General features: G+C 42.1%; 1 protein-coding gene across 1 annotated transcript in view; it reads right to left on the bottom strand.

Annotated features, from left to right (window-relative positions):
- The window catches only part of DDX10 (DEAD-box helicase 10), a 165,248-nt gene extending 149,884 nt beyond the window's left edge, over window positions 1–15,364 (bottom strand). The window contains exons 1-9 of the mRNA XM_052671318.1: window positions 15,137–15,364; window positions 8,850–8,910; window positions 8,516–8,646; window positions 7,436–7,594; window positions 6,876–6,996; window positions 5,604–5,793; window positions 3,378–3,504; window positions 1,902–2,064; window positions 256–340 (exon numbers count right to left, since the gene is read on the bottom strand). Coding sequence (XP_052527278.1) covers window positions 256–340; window positions 1,902–2,064; window positions 3,378–3,504; window positions 5,604–5,793; window positions 6,876–6,996; window positions 7,436–7,594; window positions 8,516–8,646; window positions 8,850–8,910; window positions 15,137–15,331 — 1,232 coding nt within the window. The 5' untranslated portion in view covers window positions 15,332–15,364. The remainder of the gene's footprint in view (window positions 1–255; window positions 341–1,901; window positions 2,065–3,377; window positions 3,505–5,603; window positions 5,794–6,875; window positions 6,997–7,435; window positions 7,595–8,515; window positions 8,647–8,849; window positions 8,911–15,136) is intronic.
- Between the last annotated feature and the right edge of the window lie 7,309 nt (window positions 15,365–22,673).

Raw genomic sequence — 22,673 nt, 5'->3', positions numbered from 1 at the left:
TCTTAATCTTCCCTGATCAGAATAAACAACTAGACATGGTCGGTCTTTCTGCTGTAAGGAGTCTCTCACTAATGAAAGATTAAGTTAGACCATTATTTCTAGATAATCAAAAGCGTCTTTTGGTGACAGCAGCCCTTCTCTTCCTTCCAATTTTTGTCCTGATTTTTCTCAAGCAAGCATGCAGCCAGCCAATTATCTGTCCTGATAGCTATCTAATTTTAAACATTTAAATATTAATGAGGAGTGAATATGAACCTGGCTGTTCTTCCCACTCGATGGATGTATGTGTTTGCATCTTCTGGACAATCAAACTGAATGACCCAGTTCACTGCTGGAAAATCTGCAAAGAAAAAAAGATGCCAAAATTTAAGCTCACTTGACTCAAAACCCTCCTAATCAAGGGCAACATAATATTTTGGAGCATTAATTTCTGTAGGAACCATCATTTAAACCAATTTATAGACACTAAGTGCAACCTCTGAAATAAAAATAAAATTAATTGCATGTATTAGCATATCATAAACAGTCATCCTCTTCATCAAAGAAAGCTAAAATTAATGGTGTCTTCATTTTCCAAATTATGACAGTGCACTGAATGGAACATAATTTCACACTTGACAAGAGCAGACAAGCTTTGTGTCACATAGATGATAAAACACTACATTAATAAATAACAAGATCCAACAGACTCTTTGGGGTTGAAGTTGGCTATGGTGATACAGCACTACTTCAGCCATTCAAGTACAGAAATATCACACACACTCAGCAAAACTGAGGGGGTGACCAACCCTGCCAAAGGAGTCACCTCTCTATGTGAATTATAGCATTTACGAGACCCTTCCAACTGCTGTACTTCATGCAGAAGCAGCATGCTTTGCACTGCAGTAAATAATTAGTATTACTCCCTGACCAAGTCTGCATATGCCATAGGACAGTTATACATACTCTCGAAACCTAACCAATACCCACATTAGCCCCTCACTAGTGAGATGTCAGCAGTGCAGAAGCCATCTGCACTTCTGTTTTCTATTTTCTGAGTACCTTCCTCTTGCAAATTACTGACAAAATCTTGGATTTTGGACAATGAGCTTCCTATTTGAAAGAAGAAATAGTAAACTCCTAAAAAGGTTCTCATGTCATACATAAAATCAGCCAAGTACAAAAAAGTAAAGTCCAAATATCTATAAAATATATGAAGAAAAAAATCATAATTAAGCAAGCAATGATGAAAGAAAAGAAACTCAAACTAAAACAGGCCTATAAAATATTCCTGCCCATCATCTATTATTCTGCCTCTTTAAGAATACAGCATTATAGTGCTACTCATAGAATCACAAGGTTGGAAAGGACTACAAGGTCATCTAGTCCAACCGGCCTCCCACTACCATTGCTACCTTGTAGCTCCTCATCCAGACACCTCTTGAACACATGCTATGGAATAACCCACAGGATGCAGGCACATCAGAAATATTTAAAGCTGCTGAAATCTTCCTTACGGCATGCAGTAAGCCAATACGTCACTACTTCCATCTTCTTTCATTCTGGATATTCGTCACACAACATGGCTGGAAAGACCAGACTGCCTTCCAGCTAGGAAAACTAAACTGTCCACAGACTGGAGGGGGAAAAAAAAAATAGCTTCCACTGATTATTTTATTAATAAACATCACAATAAGACTAGTGACAGTTTAGGTCTTTCTGGGACAAAAACTAAGAGCAAACGAAGCTGGCAACTCCAGCAAACAAACAGCAGAACTCTTTAAGAAGCATGTTTTGGCTCCCAAGCAAACTGCAGGTTCATTTCTTACAAATCAGGTTATCAAAACATACTGTCACTGACAGAGTTTTAATGGCATAAAATCTTAACTTTGTGAATAATGACTACTTCTGTGGGTACATACCCAGGCCACGTGCTGCAATATCTGTAGCAAAAAGTACTGCCGCCTTCTTCCGAACGAAACATGTGTAGACTTCCATCCTCTTCATCTGTTGCTGCTTGCCATGCAGTGCCAGTACAGGAAGACCAGGTTGGAGCTTACAAAACACTCTGAACAGATACTGGACCTATCCAACAAATTGGGGGGGGAGGGGTGGGAGGGAAACCAACAAACAGATTTAACATCACACAATAAAACATCCAATACATCACAACAGACTTAGCACTCTGAGTAAAAAACATTTTCCTCCACATCAGAGATAAGACACGCAATAACAAACACTGTCATGCACTCAGGTACAATAATAGGAAAGAAACTGTGGTAAAGTTCTGGTATTCCTACTGATGGAATTTCCTAACAGAAATGGAAACCTGTAGCAGCAAGAATGAGGTTGGACACAAATAGTGATGTCATATGCAAGGGACCAAAGTATCAACAATCCATCTGAAGAGCTGCTTTTAGACACTGCTGGAGGAATACAGTATCTTCTGCTTGCACTTAACACAGCTTCAACAGCTTCTCCTAGACAGTGTTTACTGTTACAGACAGCATTACTTTATAGTAGACATACCTAATAATTTTAAAGATAGTTACAGAAACTGTTCAATAACAACTGCAACACAGAGAACTTCTGTACAAGTGAGCCTGCAACTTCACTGTGCTCAGTAGCCAACCACAGTACAAAAAATACTGTAACCTCTCACACTGGATGAACAGTGAATATTTACTTCACAATTGTATTTGGAAAATACACAGTAAAATATTAGATAAACACAAAAGTCATATGAAAACCTGTGCCATATAACCACATACTAATAACTTCAACAGAATGATCCCAAGACAGCGCTATAAGCAGACATCTCAAGGATTATTTCCTAGATAACCAGAATAAAAACACTGAGCCCAAGTCTAACAAAGAGTAGCTCAGGGAACTGGGATTGTTCAGTCTGGAGAAGAGGCTCAGAGGAAAACTTGTCACTCTCTACAAGTGCCTGAAAGGAGGCTGTGCTGAGGGGGTGTCAACCTCTTCTCCAGCATAACTATCAACAGGATGAGAGAGAATGGCACCAGGCAAGGTTCAGGTCAGATGTTAGGAAGAATTTCTTCTGTGAAAGAGTGGTCAAGTACTGGAATGGGCTGCCCATAGAAGTGGAGGAGTCACCATCCCTGGAGACATTCAAGAGAAAAAACTAGGTGTTGTGCTGAGGGACACGGTTCATGGAGAAATGGAGATGGTGGCTGGTTGGCTGGACTAGATGATCCCAGAGGTCTTTTCCAACCTTGATGATGCTACGATTCTTTCCCATACTATTTCACAATTAAACTTTCTTACGTAACCACCTTTAAAATCTTTGAAAGAAAGCAGCTGCAAAATATTCAACTCTGTAACCCGGAACGCTACAGAGAAAATGAAAATACAGTGAAATAAAATAGTCATACCTCTTTACAGCTTGCAAAAAACACAATGCTCTTCTTTTTCAAGTGACTTCTCAGGAAAGAGTACAACACATTTATTTTGTGTTGAAGCTCACAAACAATGTAGTTCTGATCCAAAGTTGCTGGGGTACTTAAAAAAATATATTAAAAGAAAAAAAAAAAAATCAGGTACCACAGTAATCGTAACATTAAAGCAAAGAAATAAAAGAGAGGAAAATACAGGTATTTATATTCTACAGAGCTGCCTGCCTTTTCTTTACTTTTAAATCAAGTGTCTGACAAGCACCCACAAAATGGAAAAAAAAAAAAAAAGTCAGGCTGGAAAGTCATCCTGCTTTGAGAAACAAGTCTTTGGCAGACCAACTAGAAAGCTATTATCAGGAGAATCAAACTCCTGAGAAAATGTCAGGGGAGAGAAGAAGGGCAGGAGGCAACTTCTGGCATTACTTCTCAATTCATCTATTAGCAGCACAACCAACTCTTTCCATCTCAAAGCAGCGACATTCAAATTGCTTTGACTTAAAATGTAATTTTGCCTATTAGTGCTATTAAAGCTCCATTTGTGCTCCAGGCAATGTCAAAGCACAATCTAAACTTGCAGACAAAAAAAAGCATTGACGTATTACTGATTACATCCTGACATGTGAAGTCGCTTTGTAAAGCACCGAACTATGATCTTAAGTCACCTTGCAGTTACTTGCAAAATAACTTCTTTCAAAAAAGGCATCTTTGCCCTGGAAATACATCTAAATTCTCATCTCAGTCCCTCTGCTTCTCCTTGGACAGACCAAGGGTATTTAAATTTACTTTATTGTATTGAAGGTGCCACTTAGAAGAACAAAATGACAAGATGCTGCTCCAGTTTTTATTCACTACTCAATTTGAATTACATCACAGCATTGTTTTATTATCTTTGCCCTGTAGATCTTTCAGAGGAAACTGTCCCTATAACACAACAATGTACTATGTATTGAAGTCATAAACTCTAAAACAAATGGAAGTTTCCTTTTCTTGATTCAGTTTGTTATCTAACTGTATTTCCCCAATATTTTAAAAACCTCAAGTGTACTTTAAGTAGACTTCTCAAAAAACACCATTTGTGAAATAGACAGTCCTCAAACTGAACACTCCATGCTAAGCCTACAACTTCTTCTGACACAAGGAGAGTAACTACATTTTTTTTCCAGCAATCATGTTTATTTAATATACTGACTGGAAGGAAAAGAAAATACTATCGAAGGCATCAGCAGAGCAATAAAGAGAATCCAGACAAGCAGTTCATTAAAACACTGCCTCAGGATTCAACCTCTTTCTACTGTTCATTTTGGCAATGATTTCTCATTTGCTCTGAGGTAAGCCATTTTTATCAGTGTGCTCCACCTTTCTCCACCTTCATTTTATGTACAGAAACATTTACACATTCCTTAGGACAGGTGTAAAAAAGTCATACATGTTCATAAGCCTTTCGGCGCCAAGAGAATAAGATTTTGCTTTTCTGTGGGCTTTAGGTAGAATTCTTCACTTTTTTCCCCTTTTCAAAATCTATCTGCCATAAAAAAAGAACATGCACTTTTTTTCAGTTAGAGCCAAATTGCACAGCATGTCAATTTTATTTTGGGTGTGCACAGGGCTGCAGTCCTGATCGTGCACAGTAAACTCAGTTCTTCTGGAAGCAACAGGTCTTGATGCACACAGTCATATGCCAGACACTTCCTGCTGGGCACCAATACTGCATATGCAAACAAGACTGTCATTCTGCATGGTCCCAATAGAGTAGCAGATTCATTAACTACATACTGAAGAACCATGTTCATTCCACAAATCTGCTGCCCCCACACAGTTAGTATGCACACACATGCGTGAAGGAAGACAAAGAAGACAACAAGTAGCAATTCAGAAGTGACACATGCCACAGCCAGGACACCACTTCATCCAGGACGTAGCCCAGTCTGCAGCTTATTGCCAAGGAAAATAAACTTGCAGCCAGAAGAGGAGCCTAAGGAGCCACAAACAAAGTGCAGGCTCAATGTCCCCATAGCACACCAGCCAGAACTAGTAACTTCTCTTTTGCAACAGCCTGCTTTCAGGATGGCACGCAGCAAGGTCTGACAGTGATGGAAGGAGAAGGAAGCATGACTTCAGATTCAGGAAAACAACACTCAGAGAAGCAAGTGAACTAGGATCTCGATCTGTTTAACCTTCCCACAAAAAAATAAATCATCAACATACCTGAATTTGGCTTTCTCATGAACCCAAACATACTCCGGATCTTTTAAACTCAACCGTGCGAGATCCTTCACTGATTTTGTTTGCGTTGCAGAAAAAAGCAAAGTCTGGCGTTTCTTAGGCAAATTTTCTATGATTGCATTCATTGTATCAGCAAAACCCATGTCGAGAATTCTATCAGCTTCATCAAGAACTGAATTGAGAAACAGATTTGAGAAAACCTGTTTTTAGCTTTCCTTTTGTTATTGAAGACTTTAAATCCGTAAAGCACAAAAATCCACGCCTGCTTAAACTGCAGAGATTAGTTACCATATATGACAGGATTTGCTACGGATATTCACATACTCCATAAAATAGGTTTAAAAAGCTGCAGTGTAAGTCATTGCATTTTCCATAACCTGTGCACTACAGCCCTCCATTCACATGCTGAAGCATAGGAAGCTAAGTATTCCAAATAAAAAGTTCAGTAATATGCAGACAGCCTGTAAATTACCAACTCCCCGCCCGACTACTAAAACAAAAGCATGCAATATAAAACAGTGCTGTACCATAAAAGACAGAGAAAAACAGGCTCTTCTGTGCCTAAGCTCAATTAGCCATTGCATCATAGGGATGGAACAGAAACAAAACTTGAAGAAAAGAGTCTACATTTAATGCAAATCTAATCTAACTGCCATGAACAGCACTGAGTATAACAAGCCTGGCTTTGCAATTTATCAGCTTCACTAGCTTATTAATTGCTTTTAAGTTCCTCAGCTATGCTAAAGATTATGCACAGTTCTTACAGGCGAGCAAACCCTCCCATTAAGCTGAAATTTGTATTCAGGTTGGAAGAAGCATTAATCTGGCTTAAAATTCAAAAAGTATGTTTTCTAGAATCAGCCCAAAATACATATGCTGTAATTAACTATAAGAAACATTCATTATCATACCATGAAAAACGAGAGCCAGGGGCAGGAAGCAAAGGCCATCTTGTAGCTAAAACATACCAGAAGGGTAATATGGGATATTGCACGTGGTTTTGGTTCATTACTTAACTCACCTACTTGTTATTATCGTCCTAAGGAACACAACTCTTAGCAAATGCTTTGAGAGCAAGTACATAAAAGAACGGAATTGTGCTGCTTCCCACTTTAATTTGTGCGTGTGCAAACTTAAATGTTCTTTTATCTACATACAAAAACCAGAATAAAGTTAATAACCAAGAGAGTGCCCCTCTTAATTATGTACTACTACATAATATTTCTATGTTTTGTGACGCACTCAACAACTTACTCAGCATTTGCAGATCAGATGCATAGAAATACGAGGTCTCATCCATGTGCTGCAGAAGCCGTCCTGGAGTGCAAATGAGCATATTTATGTGGTGGATTCTCTCAGATTCTTCTTTCAGATCCTGAAAATATGTTAAACCAGCTGAGCTCTGGTTGTTTTCATACTAGAAGCCCAGTAGCAGAGATCTCAGCCCAGCTCAACCTACTGACAGTTTACAGAAAGAATCAAGATTTCCCTGTTTTGTACACACATCAGTTTATCAGTGCACGCACTCTAGAGGCTTGTGCAAATGTTTTTCAGAGCAATCTGATTTAGTAGGACAGGAAGGGCTGGGAGAAAGTTTGACCCGTCACATAACCTGTAAAGATGGTAAATATACAAGAGCTTTAAAAGACATAGTGGAGGAAAATTAGACAGGAAAATTAGTGTCCCTCTAATTGCTTCCAATTAACTACTTTCTTCCTTCTACTTTCTTCTGTTTTGCAGTTTCCTTCCTACACTAGCCCTTATTACAGCACTTATCTATGCTCCCTCACAGCAGGCTCCAACAGAGAACACACCTTTCCTCCAATGATAAGGCCAGCTGAGAAGTCGTGATTCTTCCCCACTTTACGCAGCACCTTAAAAGTCTGAAAGGCCAGCTCCCGGGTGGGCGATATGATCAGAACTCCCAGTCCATCTGCTGAAGTCCACTGAAGGCGGTAGAGGAGTTCCAAAGCCTGAACAAAAACATCTTTCTCATTAGAAAAAACTCAAAAGAAAAATATGTAACAAGAAGAGTCATAGAAAAAGATAAAGCATTCCTAATGTACATAATGAAGAAACATCTGCGTGCATTTCACATGGTTTGGTTATATATGAATTCTGATGGTACTGATGGTGACAGAACAGACTCCAAAGCAATTTAATGTTGCAAAAATGCCAAATAGTGTTTAAATCAAAAAACCTCCATAATCAAAACCACACTTTGTCTTCCCTTCCTCCAATCACAAGATGATGGGTTTTGCATGCATTTATATGTGCACTTTAAAGAAACACAGAAACTTCTCAATTATATTTTCAATTTGAAGGAATTGAAGGAATTTGCAGCTTGTAATAATTTGAGTAAAAGAGCAAATGCACCACTCCCAGTGGGGGATTTATTGTTTTCCTGGTTGGACCTGGAAGTGATTTCCAAGGAGTCCAAAAACACAGTCAAGAATAGGAAATCTACAGTCTCTGCTGTCTTTCAGTTTATCTGATAAGGGCCAAATGTTGAAATTTTAGTTGTATGAAAACCAAACATCCGGAGAAGCCTAATCCATAGTTGTAATCCATACACATAGTTTTCAATAGAATCTGACAACAAGAGTTGCACAAAGAAAATACATTGCTGAAAGAAAAACAAAGGTCTTCCCAGTTCACACAAGGCCCACTGATACAAGGATCAAAATGAGATTTCTAAGCATCCTAGGTACAAAGATATACCTTTCCTAGAACCTCAGGCACTTTCCTTATATTAGAATGCCAAGGCAGACTAAGAAAGCTTACATCACTTGAGTTACAACCTTTCTCACAAGTTCATTAACCATAAGTATTTAACATCCTCTTATTCCCAGGTAACTTCTTAGGCTTAAGTGCAAATGATGTCAACTACTTACCGGTACAATAAAAGCCAAGGTTTTCCCCGATCCAGTCTTGGCAGCTCCAAGTACATCTTTACCTTGTAAAGCCAAACCTATGGTTTGCCTCTGTATCTCAGTCACCATGCGATACTGAGCTTCCTGCAGTCCTAGTATTTGGGGAATAGGAAGGGAATGGAAGGGAAGAGAAAAAAAAAATCATTTTTGTCTCACCCAGAGCTACGCTTTTCCATTTACAAAACACTGTATATGGCAATAATGATCTAAAAGTTTGTTTAAGGCAAAAATTTATTCATACGGAAATAATTCATTCCTAATATAATTACTTTCTAAAGAAAATTTTTACACTGACCTTTCAAGGTTTTCTTCGACAGTGGAAAATCTGAAAATCTCTGTATTTCATTTGCATTTATCTGAAACAAAATAAGTTTGATCAGTGCTAAAATTAATCATAACAGAGAAATTAAACAGTATTTTAAGTTGCTATTAAACTATGTAATAGTTCAGTGTGACCTAATCCAAAATAGCGGGTCACAATCTATACTACCTTGACCTACAGCAAACAACTCTTCTAACAAACTGTTTAGAAAGGAATAAGACATACTTTAATAATATGGGCAAACAGTGCAATTTAAAACTTGTAACATCATGAAAACAAAAACAACTGAAGGTGGAAAGGGCCTTGAGGTCTCCAGTGCAGCATCCTGCTCACAGCAGGCTCAGCTCTGATGTTGATGCAGACTGCTCAGGGCTTCGGTAAGAAGTGTCTCCTTATTCCCATGCTGGGCCTCTACTTCCACGTGATTTTCTCAGACAGAGTGGTGAGGTGCTGGCTCAGGCTGCCCAGGGTGGTGGTCACCATCTCTAGACGTGTTCCAGAACCGTGGAGAGGTGGCACCGAGAGACATGGGTTAGTGGGCACGGTGGAGAGGGGTCGATGGTTAGACAAGATGATCTCTGAGGTCTTTTCCAACCTTAACAACTCCGTGATTCTATGTCTGTTTTCTCTTGTCCTTACATGACACAGTATCTCCTTGATGATGTCTCAGGCACTGGGTCCCCCATAACGTCCCCCCAACATCATCTCCATTCCAGACTGAACAAGCCCAGCTCTCTCAGCCTCCCCTCATATGGAAAATGCTCCAGCTCTTGCTACTTTGGTGGCTCTCCAGTATATTGATGCCCTTCCCTGATAAGAATGAAGTCTAATCTCCTCACTGGCTTCTCTATCACTTGGAAAAGGAAGCTACCGCCATCTGGAACACTTATGTGCTGTTGCACTGTCCCTGCTATTAAGATGGGCATCTCTACGCTGCTGCTGCATATCTAGTGCTCTCAGCAAGGAATCACAAAGGAGACACCATGCTAATCTTCTACACAAAGTAATTGGCCTGGCTGACGTGGGGAGAGCAATGGATACTGTCTACCTGAACACAAGGACGTAGTTTGATGTCCTGACACCTACTAATTTACTTCTCTGTATACATCCACCTGAGTGCACCTGAGAGATGTTAAATCCACACACACCAACACCCAAGGGTGTATGTTTGATCAGACTAGCTGGCTGAATGATTTATAAAGATGTTGAAAAGTCAAGTAGAGATCTTCAGGCAAAGGTAATGCTTTCCAGCCTGCTCCCGTCAACAGCCGATCAAAAGAAGCAGACAGCTTCTCCTGGCAAAGTTCACAACAATCAACAACAGAAAGGAAAAAAAAAAAGCAGAGAACTCAGGGGGAAATAAATAAAGACTCCTGTAGCTATAAAGCCTGAGCAGAGAGTAGATCACACAGCTCTGAGTGCACACTGACTAGCAACCACAAACTGCAATTTCCAAACATCAATCCTTGTGCTTACACAACTCGTGCATTTCTAATGGCTATCGTTTCACGGATTGCTGAGCAGAAATCTCCCAGCAAACGAGCCAAGCAAAATGGTCCTCAGATGTCTTTGACAACTTATGATAGCAACTCTTACAGAAAGCCTCAGATGAAGAGTTACTGAGCTGTCAAATCACACTTACATGCACTTGAAGCACCAAGCACTCTGCCAGCCCTATCTATTAAAAAACTGTGCGCTGTACTTCTTATGAGCACCTATACCTGCTTAAAGCATCACAACACTACTCTTTTCAGCTGAATTCCTGCTAGTAACAGTAAGTAATTTAATGCATGAACTTGGCCTTGAGATCAAAGGCAGTAACCCCTGTACTAAAACCCCTTTTTGACACGCTTCAGAACTTAGCTCTTGCAAGACTGACTTCAAACTTCCACTGTGTCCCTGAAGAGCAATTCTACTTTCACCAAATTTTCAAATGAAACTATTTATCATAATAACTGCTTGTGCTTAGAGCACAGACCTTAAGCTAGTACATCTCTGGGCAGGGGGGAAAACTCCCATATGAAATCACTGTCAGAATGTCTGACCTTCACAAATTGGAATTTTGGACCTATAGTTCCCAAACTCCATTGATAATTTTGAAGATGTTTTATTGTATGCAATACTGCAAGTTGCACCAATTCCCAGTCTTACTACTTTGTATGCTAAAGGATCACAACACATTGATGTGCAGAAGTTCCATTTCATTCCAATCAAGACACTAGGTCAGAAAACAGTGCGTCCACAGGAGGTAAAACTATTTCACTGACATCAAAGCAATTCATTATGTGCAAATAAAGGAATACATTATTAAAATGTATTAGGCTTTGACACAGAAAACAGACTACTCTAATAGCCCAAAACTGTTTAAATAATTAGAGGCTGCTTGAAGGATTTCAGTGTACAGTTTATTGCTGGGTCACCTAGAGTTAAAAGGAACTGACATCTTAATCACAGTGGACACAACCATTATTTTGCTTTTCTACACTGAACTCCTCTAAAGCTCTTTCAAAGACTTGAAAGAAGGAGGGAGAAAAGTATTAGAAGAGCATGCACAGGAATGGCCATATCACAAAGCTTCCCAGTTTATTTCTTGGCCCTGCTATCTAGGCACACAAAAACTATCTGCTGAAGTTACTTAAAATTCCAAGGAGACAGGTTCCTCATTAAATCAAATCAGAATGGCAGAAGTAAGAGGGATGGCTGCTAAAGAGGCAGATCTGCTGATAGACAATCTCTTCCATAACTACATGCACCAGTAGAAGACAATAACAATTTCTGCTTCTCAGTTTGTTTCCCTGTCAGAAGTTATTACCTGCTTTAACGCGCTGGAAATGTGCCCATGTGAGCTCTCTGATCTGTTCCAGATGAGAAGAGCCCGCTCGTTTCAAACACTTCAGATGGTGGTCTGACCTAACCTAATTTGACAAAGCAGACCAGGAGCTCACACAGTCATTTCCCAGCACATTAACTCGGCTGTGAGCACAACTGAACAGAGAAGACGATGTCCATCAACAGCTTTATCCACTCAGGCAATATATTCACTTGCTCAACAAATAACAGATAATCCAACAGCACACCACAAACAACGGTCCCAAGACTTGGGCACATTGAAACTTCTACGATTTTGGCTACCCTGCCAGACATTCTCCATACCAACAGTGACAACAATAAATGCATGTTCATGTTATGTGTTTCTAGTATGTTTAGTTTTGTTTAATCCTGTCTTGTATTACTGATTGAAGTGGTTCTCAAGCTGGAAGCTGTAGACAATGCAAGAGAGAGAAGGAGGTGTGTGGCATTGTGTCCAGCAGCAGTGCTACCCCTATTCCACACTGCATCTACGGGCATCTTAAGGTATGTGAAAGACCTAACCCAGCCATAGCTGAAGTGCCAAGGATCTTTGTGAAAAGGGGAGCTTCTTGAAGAGCATTTTGATTTCCCTGCCCCTAAGTAGGGATCCGTCTCCTACAGAACATGGCCCCTTCCTCAAAATCCCCACCCTGACTGTAACCACATCTAGGGACTTAAGGAAGGAATGCAGATGACCAAGAGAAAAACCTTTTCAGGTAAAAAAAAGGAGACAAGAACTGAGACAGGAACCTACGCAATCACACATCTGTATTCACCACAAGTCACTCCTGGAGAAATAAAAGCAAAAAACCCCAATCAGCTGAGGTAGCGAGTCCCCAGAACAATCCTGATACAAACATACATTTACCCAGTCTTCATTCCAATGGATAAATGCCTGACCACTACCAACTCCTCTTCTTTCTGTCAGCAAGTAGGACTTCCATCTCTACAGTGAGTAAAAGTGCTTTGCTGAAACAAGTTGAGACTCAGACTGCATTAATCATTTTTACTTATCATCACCAAAACATCACAGAGCGGAAGCAATTAGCCCATCTTTTTCCTCAGGAATAATCTGACTCAAGATAGTAACTTGACCATTTTTGAAGCTTACAGATCAGTGAAACCAATGACAGCATGAAGCTCTACACTATCACCTTGCTGAATCTTAACCGAAGGAGCCATCATGACCTCTTCATGGTAGCTGACATGTTTCTCCCATTCCTAGTCTCATTACTTTCTACTCAGTCAAACTATAACCAATAAAACAGTTCTTCATCAGCACTGCTGAGTGCTGCATAACCAAGTACAACGGCCACGGATCCTCCTCAGTAGTGGCTGCAAACTCATAGAATGACTTGGGTTGGAAGGGACCTCGAGGATTACCAAGTTCCAACCCCCCCCCCCCACCACAGGCAGGGCTACCAGCCACTAGATCGAGTACTAGATCAGCTTGCTTGAGGTCCCATCCAGCCTGGCCTTAAACACCTTCAGGGAGGGGGATCCAACCTCTCTCAGCAAACTGTTCCAACACCACTCCCACCAGGAAAAAACTTCTCCCAGACATCTAATCTACATTTTCCTTCCTTCATTTTAAAAACATTCCTCCTTATTCTGTCATTATCTACCCGGTAAAAAGTTGATTTCCCTCCTGTTTATAAATTCCTTTAAATACTGGAAGGATGCAATAAGAACTCCCTGCATCCTTCTCTTTTCCAGGTTGAACAAATCCATTTCCTTCAGCCTGTCTTCATTGGAGAAGTGCTCCAGCCCTCTGATCATCTTTGTAGCCCTCTTCTGGACCCCCTTCAACAGCTCCACATCTTTCCCATGTTGGGGGCCCCAAACTTGGATGCACTACCCCAGATGGGGCCTCACAAGGGCAGAGTAGAGGGGGGCAATCACCTCCCTCACCCTGCTTGGCCACTTCTCTTCTGATGGAACCCAGGATACCACTGGCCTTCAAGATTGCAAGCACACACTGCTGGCTCATGCTAAGTTCTTCATCCACCAGAACCCCTAAGTCCTTCTCAGCAAGGCTACTCTCAAGGAATTACTTTCCCAGTTTGGATACATATCTGGGACTACCACTATCCAAGTGCAAGATTTTGCATTTTGCTTTGTTGAACTTCATTACGTTCACAAAAGCCCAGCTTTCAAGTTTATCGAAGTCTCTGTGAATGGTGTTTTCTGCTGTATCAATGTCAGCATCAGCTTGGTCTCATCAGCAAACCTGCTGAAGGTGCATTTGATCCCAACATCTCTGTCATTGATAAAGACGTTTAATAGTGCCAGATCCAAGACGAACCTAGGGGACACCACTCACTACCAGCCTCCATCTGAACATAGAGCCATTGACCACAATCCTCAGGCTGTGCCCTTCTAGCAAATTCCTTATCCACCAAATTCAGCAAAAGTTGGCAGGACATGTGCTCAGCATGCATGGTTGCCCGAAGTCATTATCCATAATTACAGTTCTGCTCGCTGTACGGTATAGCTTAAGAGATGGCTATTTCCCAGAGATGGTTGGCCCCTTAGACTGCCTGAACACGTTGCTGATTCACATTCTGCTTTCTATGGACCAGGACTTCCAAATCCCTTTTCATAAGGCTGTTCCCAGCCTCCCATTCCCCAGTCTTTCCCCATAGATCCAGGGCTGCCCCCATCCCAGGCGCAGGATCAGGCACTTGCTGTGGTTAAACTCCAAGAGGCTGGTGAATACCTAGACCTCCAGTTTGCTGAGATCTCTCCACAAAGCTATTTTGGACTCACAGGAGTCAACAGCTCATTCCAATTTAATACAATCCTCAAACTCAGTAGATCTTCAGGTTCTTCATCCAGTCACTGATGAAAACACTAAAGAGAAATGGCCCTGGGGAGTCCTCTAGTAAACGACTGCCTGCTTTATATAATTCCATTTTCTGTAATCTTTACCCATTCCATCAACGGCTTTCCCCCGGACAGCCAGGTGGGCATCCTTATTGTAAAAGGAGATTAAGCTCATCCAACAGGCCTTTCTCCTCGTGACCCCCCGCTGGCTGTGACCAATGACATTACAGTGTTCTAGGCGCTTTTCCAGTAACTCCCAGAACGTGCGATGCTTGCCTGCGCGGCACAACCTACGGGGACAGCTGTGCCCCACCTCCAGCACGCGGACACCGCCGCCAGGTCAGCGGGACACGCGGCTCACAGACACCGCCACCCCTCCCGCCTCAGCCCGCTCTCTCCCGTCCCTTCTCGCTACCGCCGTAGCGCCCGCGGGGAGGCGCAGAGCCGCCTTACGTAGGTGAAGCCCTCCGGTCTGCCACCACACACCGACCCGTTACCGCCAGCAGCCACGGAACGCTCCCGCTCCCTGGCGACGGAGGTGCATCTCCCTCCTTCTCTACCACCCCAGGCCCCGCTCCCGGTACCTGCGGGTATCGCTGCACCAGGCGCTCGATGCCGTCCCGCTCCACCTGCCATTCGGGCCGCTCCCGCTCCTTGCGCTGCAGCCGCAGCCGCCTGGTGCGCCGGCTGTACTTCTTCTTCCAGCGCTCGAAGCTGCGCACCGCCTCCAGTGCCGCTGGCTCCCCGCCGCCGTCCCCGCCGCCGCCAGCCCGCCCCATGCTCCGCGCAGCTCCGCGTGGGACGCACACAGGGGCCGGTCGCCGTTGTAGTGCGTCACGTCCGCGCCGCTGGGGGAGGGCTCGGCCGGCACGGCTCGGCGCGGCCGCTGGGGGCGCTGCGCGGCGGCCCGGGCTTCCCGCTCCGTGCGTGGGAGACTCGCGGGCGCCGGACAGCTGGTCGCTGAGTGCGGCCCCAGGCTCCGCACGGCACCACCCAAATGAAAAAGCCGACGTCTCAGAGCGCAGTCCAAACGCTCCCGGCGCTCTGGCACTCGGGCCGTGCCCGCTGCCCTGGGCAGGCTGTTCCATGCCCACCGCCCTCTGGTGCAGAGCCTTTCCTTCAGCCTGCTCTGCTCTGGGCTGAGCAAACCAGGGGACCTCCAGTGCTCCTCACACCGGTTGCCCTCCAGACCCATACTCGTGTTTGTAGCCTTCCTTTGGACACCCTCCTATATATCCTTTTTGTGCTGTGGCCCCGAAAGCTGCACCCAGTGTTGGAAGCGAGGCCGTAGCGCAAGCCCTTCCCTCGCCCAGCCAGCAGTGCCATGCGTGATGCACCCCGGGGCATAGTTGGCCTTTCCTGCTGCCTCGGCAAGCTGCTGCCTCGTTCCACTTCCTGCTGACCAAGACCACCAAATCCCTGTCAGCAGGGCTGCTCTCCTGCATTTCATCCCCCAGTGTTTATGCATAGCGAAGGTAGCGTGGTATGTCCCGCTGGATTTAAGCTTCATTTGGTGTGTGTTTTAACCCTTCTCAATGTAGTTCCAGTTACTATCACTGGTCACAGCTAAAAGCATTAAAATACACAAAGGGATGGCAGAACATCACAATGAATACTACAAAAAAAAGGCAAAGGAGCCTTAGGTTGCGCAGGGCAAGAGTGGTCTTTATAAAAAACCCACACCTGTAAAATTAACTAAATTTAGTCAACCTACAAATTCACATTATGCTATTTTTAGGTGTGCAGATTATTAGCATCTCACTAGAGGGAAGGGCTGCATCATTCTTGGTTGTTCTGCTGTCACAAACCATCTGCTGAGTCAGTTTTAGCACATCAGCACGCAGGACTGAAAACAAAAACAGGCTGCAATCATCAGGCTACATCAGGAAGAAAAAATTACAACATGCTGTCATAAGAAGGAAGTAAACACATCAATTACGGGAATAGTGAAAGACTCCCAAAATAATTACTGTCTCTGATGAGGGTTTGGAATTCCAGAAACCCAAGGGAGCATCTATTAATTTTCTCCACTTTTGCTATGAATGTATTGAGAGTATCAATGATGTATGAAAAACGTTTTCCCTCCTCCTCCAGATCAGGGGAAACTGTGATTATAGAAATATTTGTTTTCCCTTTAAAAGACATTAAGTTTCTAATTTCAGGAAGAGATGAAAAAATCTCCAAAATACCCTGATGGGATTTCTCCTCCCAGATACAGCTCTGAATGCAATGGTTTTCTCTAGAGGTTTGTTTGCTGTTAAGATGTATAAGGAAGGAAAGTGAAGTTTTTATTCCTAAAACAAATATGTTCTTTTTCTAGAAGTGCCTGATGAGAAAATGTTTGGAGGAGGTACTGTTCTACCCCAGGTATATATATACTGCTGGGGCCTGGCACATCTTTCCCATGATTACAGGCCATTAGTTTGGCCCATAAACCATGATCCCAGTCTAAAGCATTCAGACTGTTGTAGGACTTAAGTGCTGCTCAAAACTTTTCTGACTGCCTGTAATACAAAAACAAGCAAAAGTGCTCCTGTATAGATTTTCATGCACTGAAGTTTAACCTTTTTGTAAGTAAAAGCATGCATAAGCATTGTGTTTGGACATGCTATCTTTGCTCACCGTGGTCAACATTTTGCCAACCGGCTCATCTAATAGCAGAACAGCAGCAGCAGTTTGTGATTCACTACAGACATAAATCCCCAGTGAAAAAATGTACATGGAAATTTATGTATAGTAGTTGTATAAAGATGGAAAGGGAGAGAGAAAGGAAAAAAATGCCTTCACAAGCTGAGATATAAAGTATTCAAGCACTGATGTTCACTTGCAATTTAGGAGAGTGATGGAAGGAAGTATGGGTATAGCAATGAACATAACAAGGCTCCCTGTGTCTGGCCTGGGTTGTCTGTGGTGACAAGAACAAGGGGCATCAAGCATCAAGGTCAGAGCCCCGAGGGTACTCATAGGCCTAATGGTTCGGGCCAGCCTCACCTGAGGCCTGCCCACACACCCTGCCCTCAGGCCCAGGAACTCTAGCTTGGCTCCAACCTGGGGCTTCATTCCCAGCCTGAGTTATGTCAGAAGAGTGTCAGTCTGCAGCTCAACCATGTGATTGGCCACGGGGTCATTGGTTGTGTCTGTGAGCTGAAGACTGAGTTACTGGCTTGACCTTGGACCTGCTTTGTCATTGAGTCCAACCTGGTCATCAAGGGGCTGTACCTGACCCTGGTTGTTAGTGCCAGACCTATAATCCTGACCTTAATCTGGCAACTGATGACCCAGCTTCACTTTGGACCTTCATCATACCAAAGAATTGTCTGCTAAGCTGGACTCTTGGTTAAGCCTTGTTGCCAGCCACAGACTTGCCATGTTTCCTTGCTTGGAGCAATGGAGTAGAGCCTGGCTAGTGAGGCCTTTGCCTTGTTTGCCCCACTGTCATGCTTAGCTCCCAGCTCTAAAGGAGCAGTCATCTTCACTGTGCCCTGACTGTCCACCCCTCATCATTTCTTCCAAGTTCATCTGGAGTGGTAACGATGGTGCATGATCTATGGCATCCTTATATGCTCTCTTAACAAAACCTCAGCACAAAATTGAGTTGTATCATACTGCAGTTACTCCACATCTGTGTTGTGGAGCCTTCTCCCTGGCATGGCTGTAGCAGACTTTGCCCTACATCCAAGTTCTGTCTGTTTTTATTCTTACCTGTAATTTTTCCTGCAGTACCTCGTTGCTCATTGTCTCTTGGCTTGTTGTACACACATCGCTCCCAGAACTTCTGCAGTGCCATTTCTTCCAGTGCCTTTGTGTTGCTTGTACACAACACTTATTTACATTCCATATATCCCAGTTTACCATTTGTTTTGCAAATGTTTACAGGAATTTAATATAACTGGGATAAAATTGTGTATATTTAAGTTAATGTTTGGGGTTTACATTAAATGTGAATTCCAAATTATCTTGATCACCTACCTGGGGAAATAATCAGGAAAAGAGAGAATCTGGTGCCAGAAGCACAAGATGTCAACACCAAGCCAATAACGTCTTTCTCAATGAGATAGCCAAATGCCAGGAGACACTCCTCTCCTTTTCTTCCAAGGCTTCCTTGCTGTGCTACAAAATGCTTGAGAGAAAGCATGTAAGAATTTACATCTGAAGACTGTGCTTCTGTGTCTTTGAGTGAGACACAGAAGCCTGACAATTCTCACAATGTAATATTACTAATAGTACTGAAATATCACTTCAAGTTGTGTTGAAGAAAATATGAAAATGGCAATTGGATTTCAATAAGATTAAGGTTGCTATAAGGAACTATTACAAACTGTGAATGTCCCATACCTGGAGGCATTCAAGGCCAGGCTGGATGTGGCTCTGGGCAGCCTGGTCTGGTGGCTGGTGACCCTGCACATAGCAGGGTGGTTGAAATTAGATGATCACTGTGGTCCTTTTCAACCCAGGCCATTCCATGATTCTATTATTTTACCTGGCTAAAGGCAGCACATTATGAGGTAGAATAAATGGTACTCCAATAGAGAAAAAAAGAAAAATCACTTTAAAAAGGCATTACTAAGTATGGTGGCCAGAACTTTTGTAGAAGAGGTGGCTGTCAGGGCCATGAGGGCTCTATTAGTCCATAACATTTCTGTCCAGCCTGCCATGGAGCCTTCCTAACACATGCCCATGGGCTCAGGACCCCATTTTAGCTCAGCCTCTGGCAAATGCATTACTCTAAGCCCCACAAACTGAAGAAAATCAATGCTGTCAGTTTGAAAGAGAGATACCAGCACTGTTACGCAGACTCGGGATTAACACCTGTTAAGACGGAAGTGCAGTGTGTAATGGAAAACAACAACAACAAAGATGTTACAGAAAAAAAAAGAAAAAAGAAAAAAAGAAAGAAAAAAAGAAAGAAAAAATAAGGAAATTCATAGAATTGTGTTTTCCTATAATGGGTAGCCCTCTAGTAAAAGGTTCATTCGTTGGACTTTCAAAAACACATTAGAAACACTTAAAGGTCATTCCTGATCTGAGTAGATGGGTAAACTGTGATTAATAAATGGTGTTAATTATGGACAAGCGTATTGCGTGGTGTCATTGAAGACTTTCCTTTCCTTTTTCCTTTCCTTTTAGTAATGAGCTGCTGTTTTCCAAGAATAAATAGTGTTTTTCAGAAGGCAATATGGTTTCCTCTTTTGGAAGTGATAAAATGGAAAATCTTGTACCAAATGTGTACATTACAGGTATTTCTTTTTATATGGGCACTCCAAAACATCTTCTTTTCTGGAAAAAGAGAAGTAGTGATAACACTGCTCTAAACATGAAAGCATGGTCTGACTTAAAAGCTCTCAGAAGAATCTAACATTTGCATCTTCAGCAAAAGAGATACACAGACAACACCGAGTAAATTCTAGCAGTTTTCTTACAAGTATCTCGATTAAAATGTTTCTACCACAGAAAATTTTAGAGTTAAATCTTTTCCTTACACATTGATAAATAGATTTATATTTTAAAAAGTCTGATATCTTAGATAAAATAATATTCAGAAGTAAATACTTAATTTTTCAAGCCTGAACTTGACAGAAGACAAATGATGTCCTCCTGGTAAGAAATATGGCTGTCTTCAGTAAGCCCTTCACTCATCCTCTTTGGCTATAAACAATTTATTGGCTACCACTACAGGTTCTTAAAAATGTCCTTCAACCTGTTACCAAATGGGGATTCTTTTAGGAGATACGATTTGTACATCTCCTAAAACCTGGCCTGAAACAGACTGGAAAAAGTAGGGGGAGAAAAGGGGGCTCATGCTTCCCCGTTCTCACCATCTGCAGGATTTTGACTAAATGCTGTGCAATTACATTGACCAGAATGACAGCAACCAACTTACAGAATATTTAAATGAAATTTGCTCTCCAAAGGACAGATCTAAGTTTACAGACAAAATAAAACTTTGTGCCTCAAAAGTACTTGCAGTATGTAAAATGCAGCAATGGAGGAAAATTAGCCATGTTTCTTCAAAATCAGCAGTAAAAGAGGCTTATCAAGTATCTAGAAATGCCAGAGTACTGATACCATTGGACAGGAAGCACTGGATGGTACAGGATAGAATGTTTTAGCCAAAAAAAAAAAAAAAGAGCTAAAGAGCTATTTAACAGCATGCCATATATATACATTTCTTCTAGGAAAAACAAAGGACTTTCTGTGTTCTTGGGGTCGGCTGTTGGTGATTCTAATATTCATGATTTACTCTGCAGGGCCCTTCAAGTGAACGTTTTGCCAGTGAAAGGCAACCAGAATGTTGGGAAAGCTGTAATGAAAGCCCAGGGCAAGCAGAACGCAGGCAAGGAAGGGGCTTTCTCTCCAACTGCCAGACAACAACATGACCGTTTATAAAGTGGAAGCGAATTTTAAAATGAATGTCTTCAAATAAAACCGTCTGTCTCTTCAAAATGTTATGGTATATATGCAGATGGATTTGGTTTTTGTTTGTTTAACAAGACACCGTGTAAGTTAAAACAAGTACAAAACCAAAACGTTTTTCCTTTAAGCCAACAAGGGTGGATTTGTTGAGAATCATGAGCGTGACAGATCTTGTAAGAAGCATCCGATGGGAGTTTGCTGAAACACGTTTTCCCTCACAGAAACGCTGAACGCGCCCTGGGTCTGCAAGCCCTATCGCTTCACCGCTTCCTGCAATTTGCCCTCTAGCGCTTTCCACCTCTTAGAGCTTTTGGCACGAGCACCGAGATGGTGTTTATGTAAATTTAAGCCACTAGGGGCCGTAACAGACCTGTAAAAATAGGAAACGACTAATAAATTATGGTCGTAATAGATACATGCCAGCAAGAACCATTAAATAAACAAGACGGTCCAGGATCTGTACGCAGTCCCATGGCACAGACTGTCATTCCAGTTCAGGGATCTCCATAAGCGCCTGATTTTGAGTATGTTTGGCAGTTCTTTCGCAAACCGAGGTGATTTTCTGACTCAGAGAAAGTTGACAAATCAAATTATGAATGGTTACCTAACCTTGTAGGTAATGACACATTTTGGAAGAACACTATTTCCAAAACAAAATGGTATACACTATGTTGCTACCGGAGCTTAATAGAAGAATAACACAATTAAAAGCTGCCCTTTAATTTAAAAAGTACTTTATGGAAAAGAAAGAAAGAAAAGGATGGTTCTTGGGTTATTTGCATATCAGAGTCATTCAAAGAGACAGTTAATGTATTGCTTTCCCAGCTTATTACCATGGCACAATATATATTTAGTTCTTGTCAGATATGCAAAACATGGCGCTGTACTCATAGGCGGCAGGCATTTATGCCTTGTTATCCTTTTGTTTGTATGCTTAATTATTCTTACATTTGAAGAAAGAGTCATAATGTATTATTTTGACTCTGCAGTTTCTTCACTAGGCCTATTGCTCAACTCAGAGGTGCTCATTTCTCTCCCGTTTATAAGTATTTTAAAGCACCTCTCTGTGTGGCTGTGAGGCGTAATCCACCCAACCTGTCCTATCTATCTGCATATTACTGGCTGTGGCAATTAAATTGGGTTTAAATGTTTGTAATCATTAGAGCCATATTTGATAGGAATGGGCCAAAAAAACAGTTTTAAGGAAGAAACATTGCCTGGGAGTCAGTCACAGAAAAGCAAGCAGGGAAGGCAAAAAGGAACTGAAGCTAAACTACCCTGGTAATACACGTTTACACTGATAGAGGTGAAGCTGGACTCATGCCCGTGTCCATACCACTAAACTAATTCTACTAACCATCCCCATACCTATCTTCTGGAATCTTCTGGTATCCTCCTATCAGGAACCTGGCGTGGGCACAAGTGAGAAACAGCTGCATCAACTGTAAGGTTGTCAAATGAAACTCATCCCATATATAAGTGCTAAGCTATGCTAAGATATATATACATGTCTTCATGCTTTCTTATTTCAGTCACACCAGTAGAAGGTCTTGTCAAAACTCGGATGAGAATTAAGCCGTCCATACACCATGTGTTGATACAGTCATAATTTGCCAAATGTGACCCCCAAAAACCAGAATGATAGCAGCATTCTTAACAATTCTCATAATACACTGCCACTGCAGACTTCAGAGAAGTGATGCTATT

This window comes from Tympanuchus pallidicinctus, unplaced genomic scaffold (genome assembly GCF_026119805.1).
Source record: "Tympanuchus pallidicinctus isolate F22 unplaced genomic scaffold, pur_lepc_1.0 scaffold11, whole genome shotgun sequence".
Taxonomy (NCBI): domain Eukaryota; kingdom Metazoa; phylum Chordata; class Aves; order Galliformes; family Phasianidae; genus Tympanuchus; species Tympanuchus pallidicinctus.
This window is presented reverse-complemented; position numbering and strand designations above follow the sequence as displayed.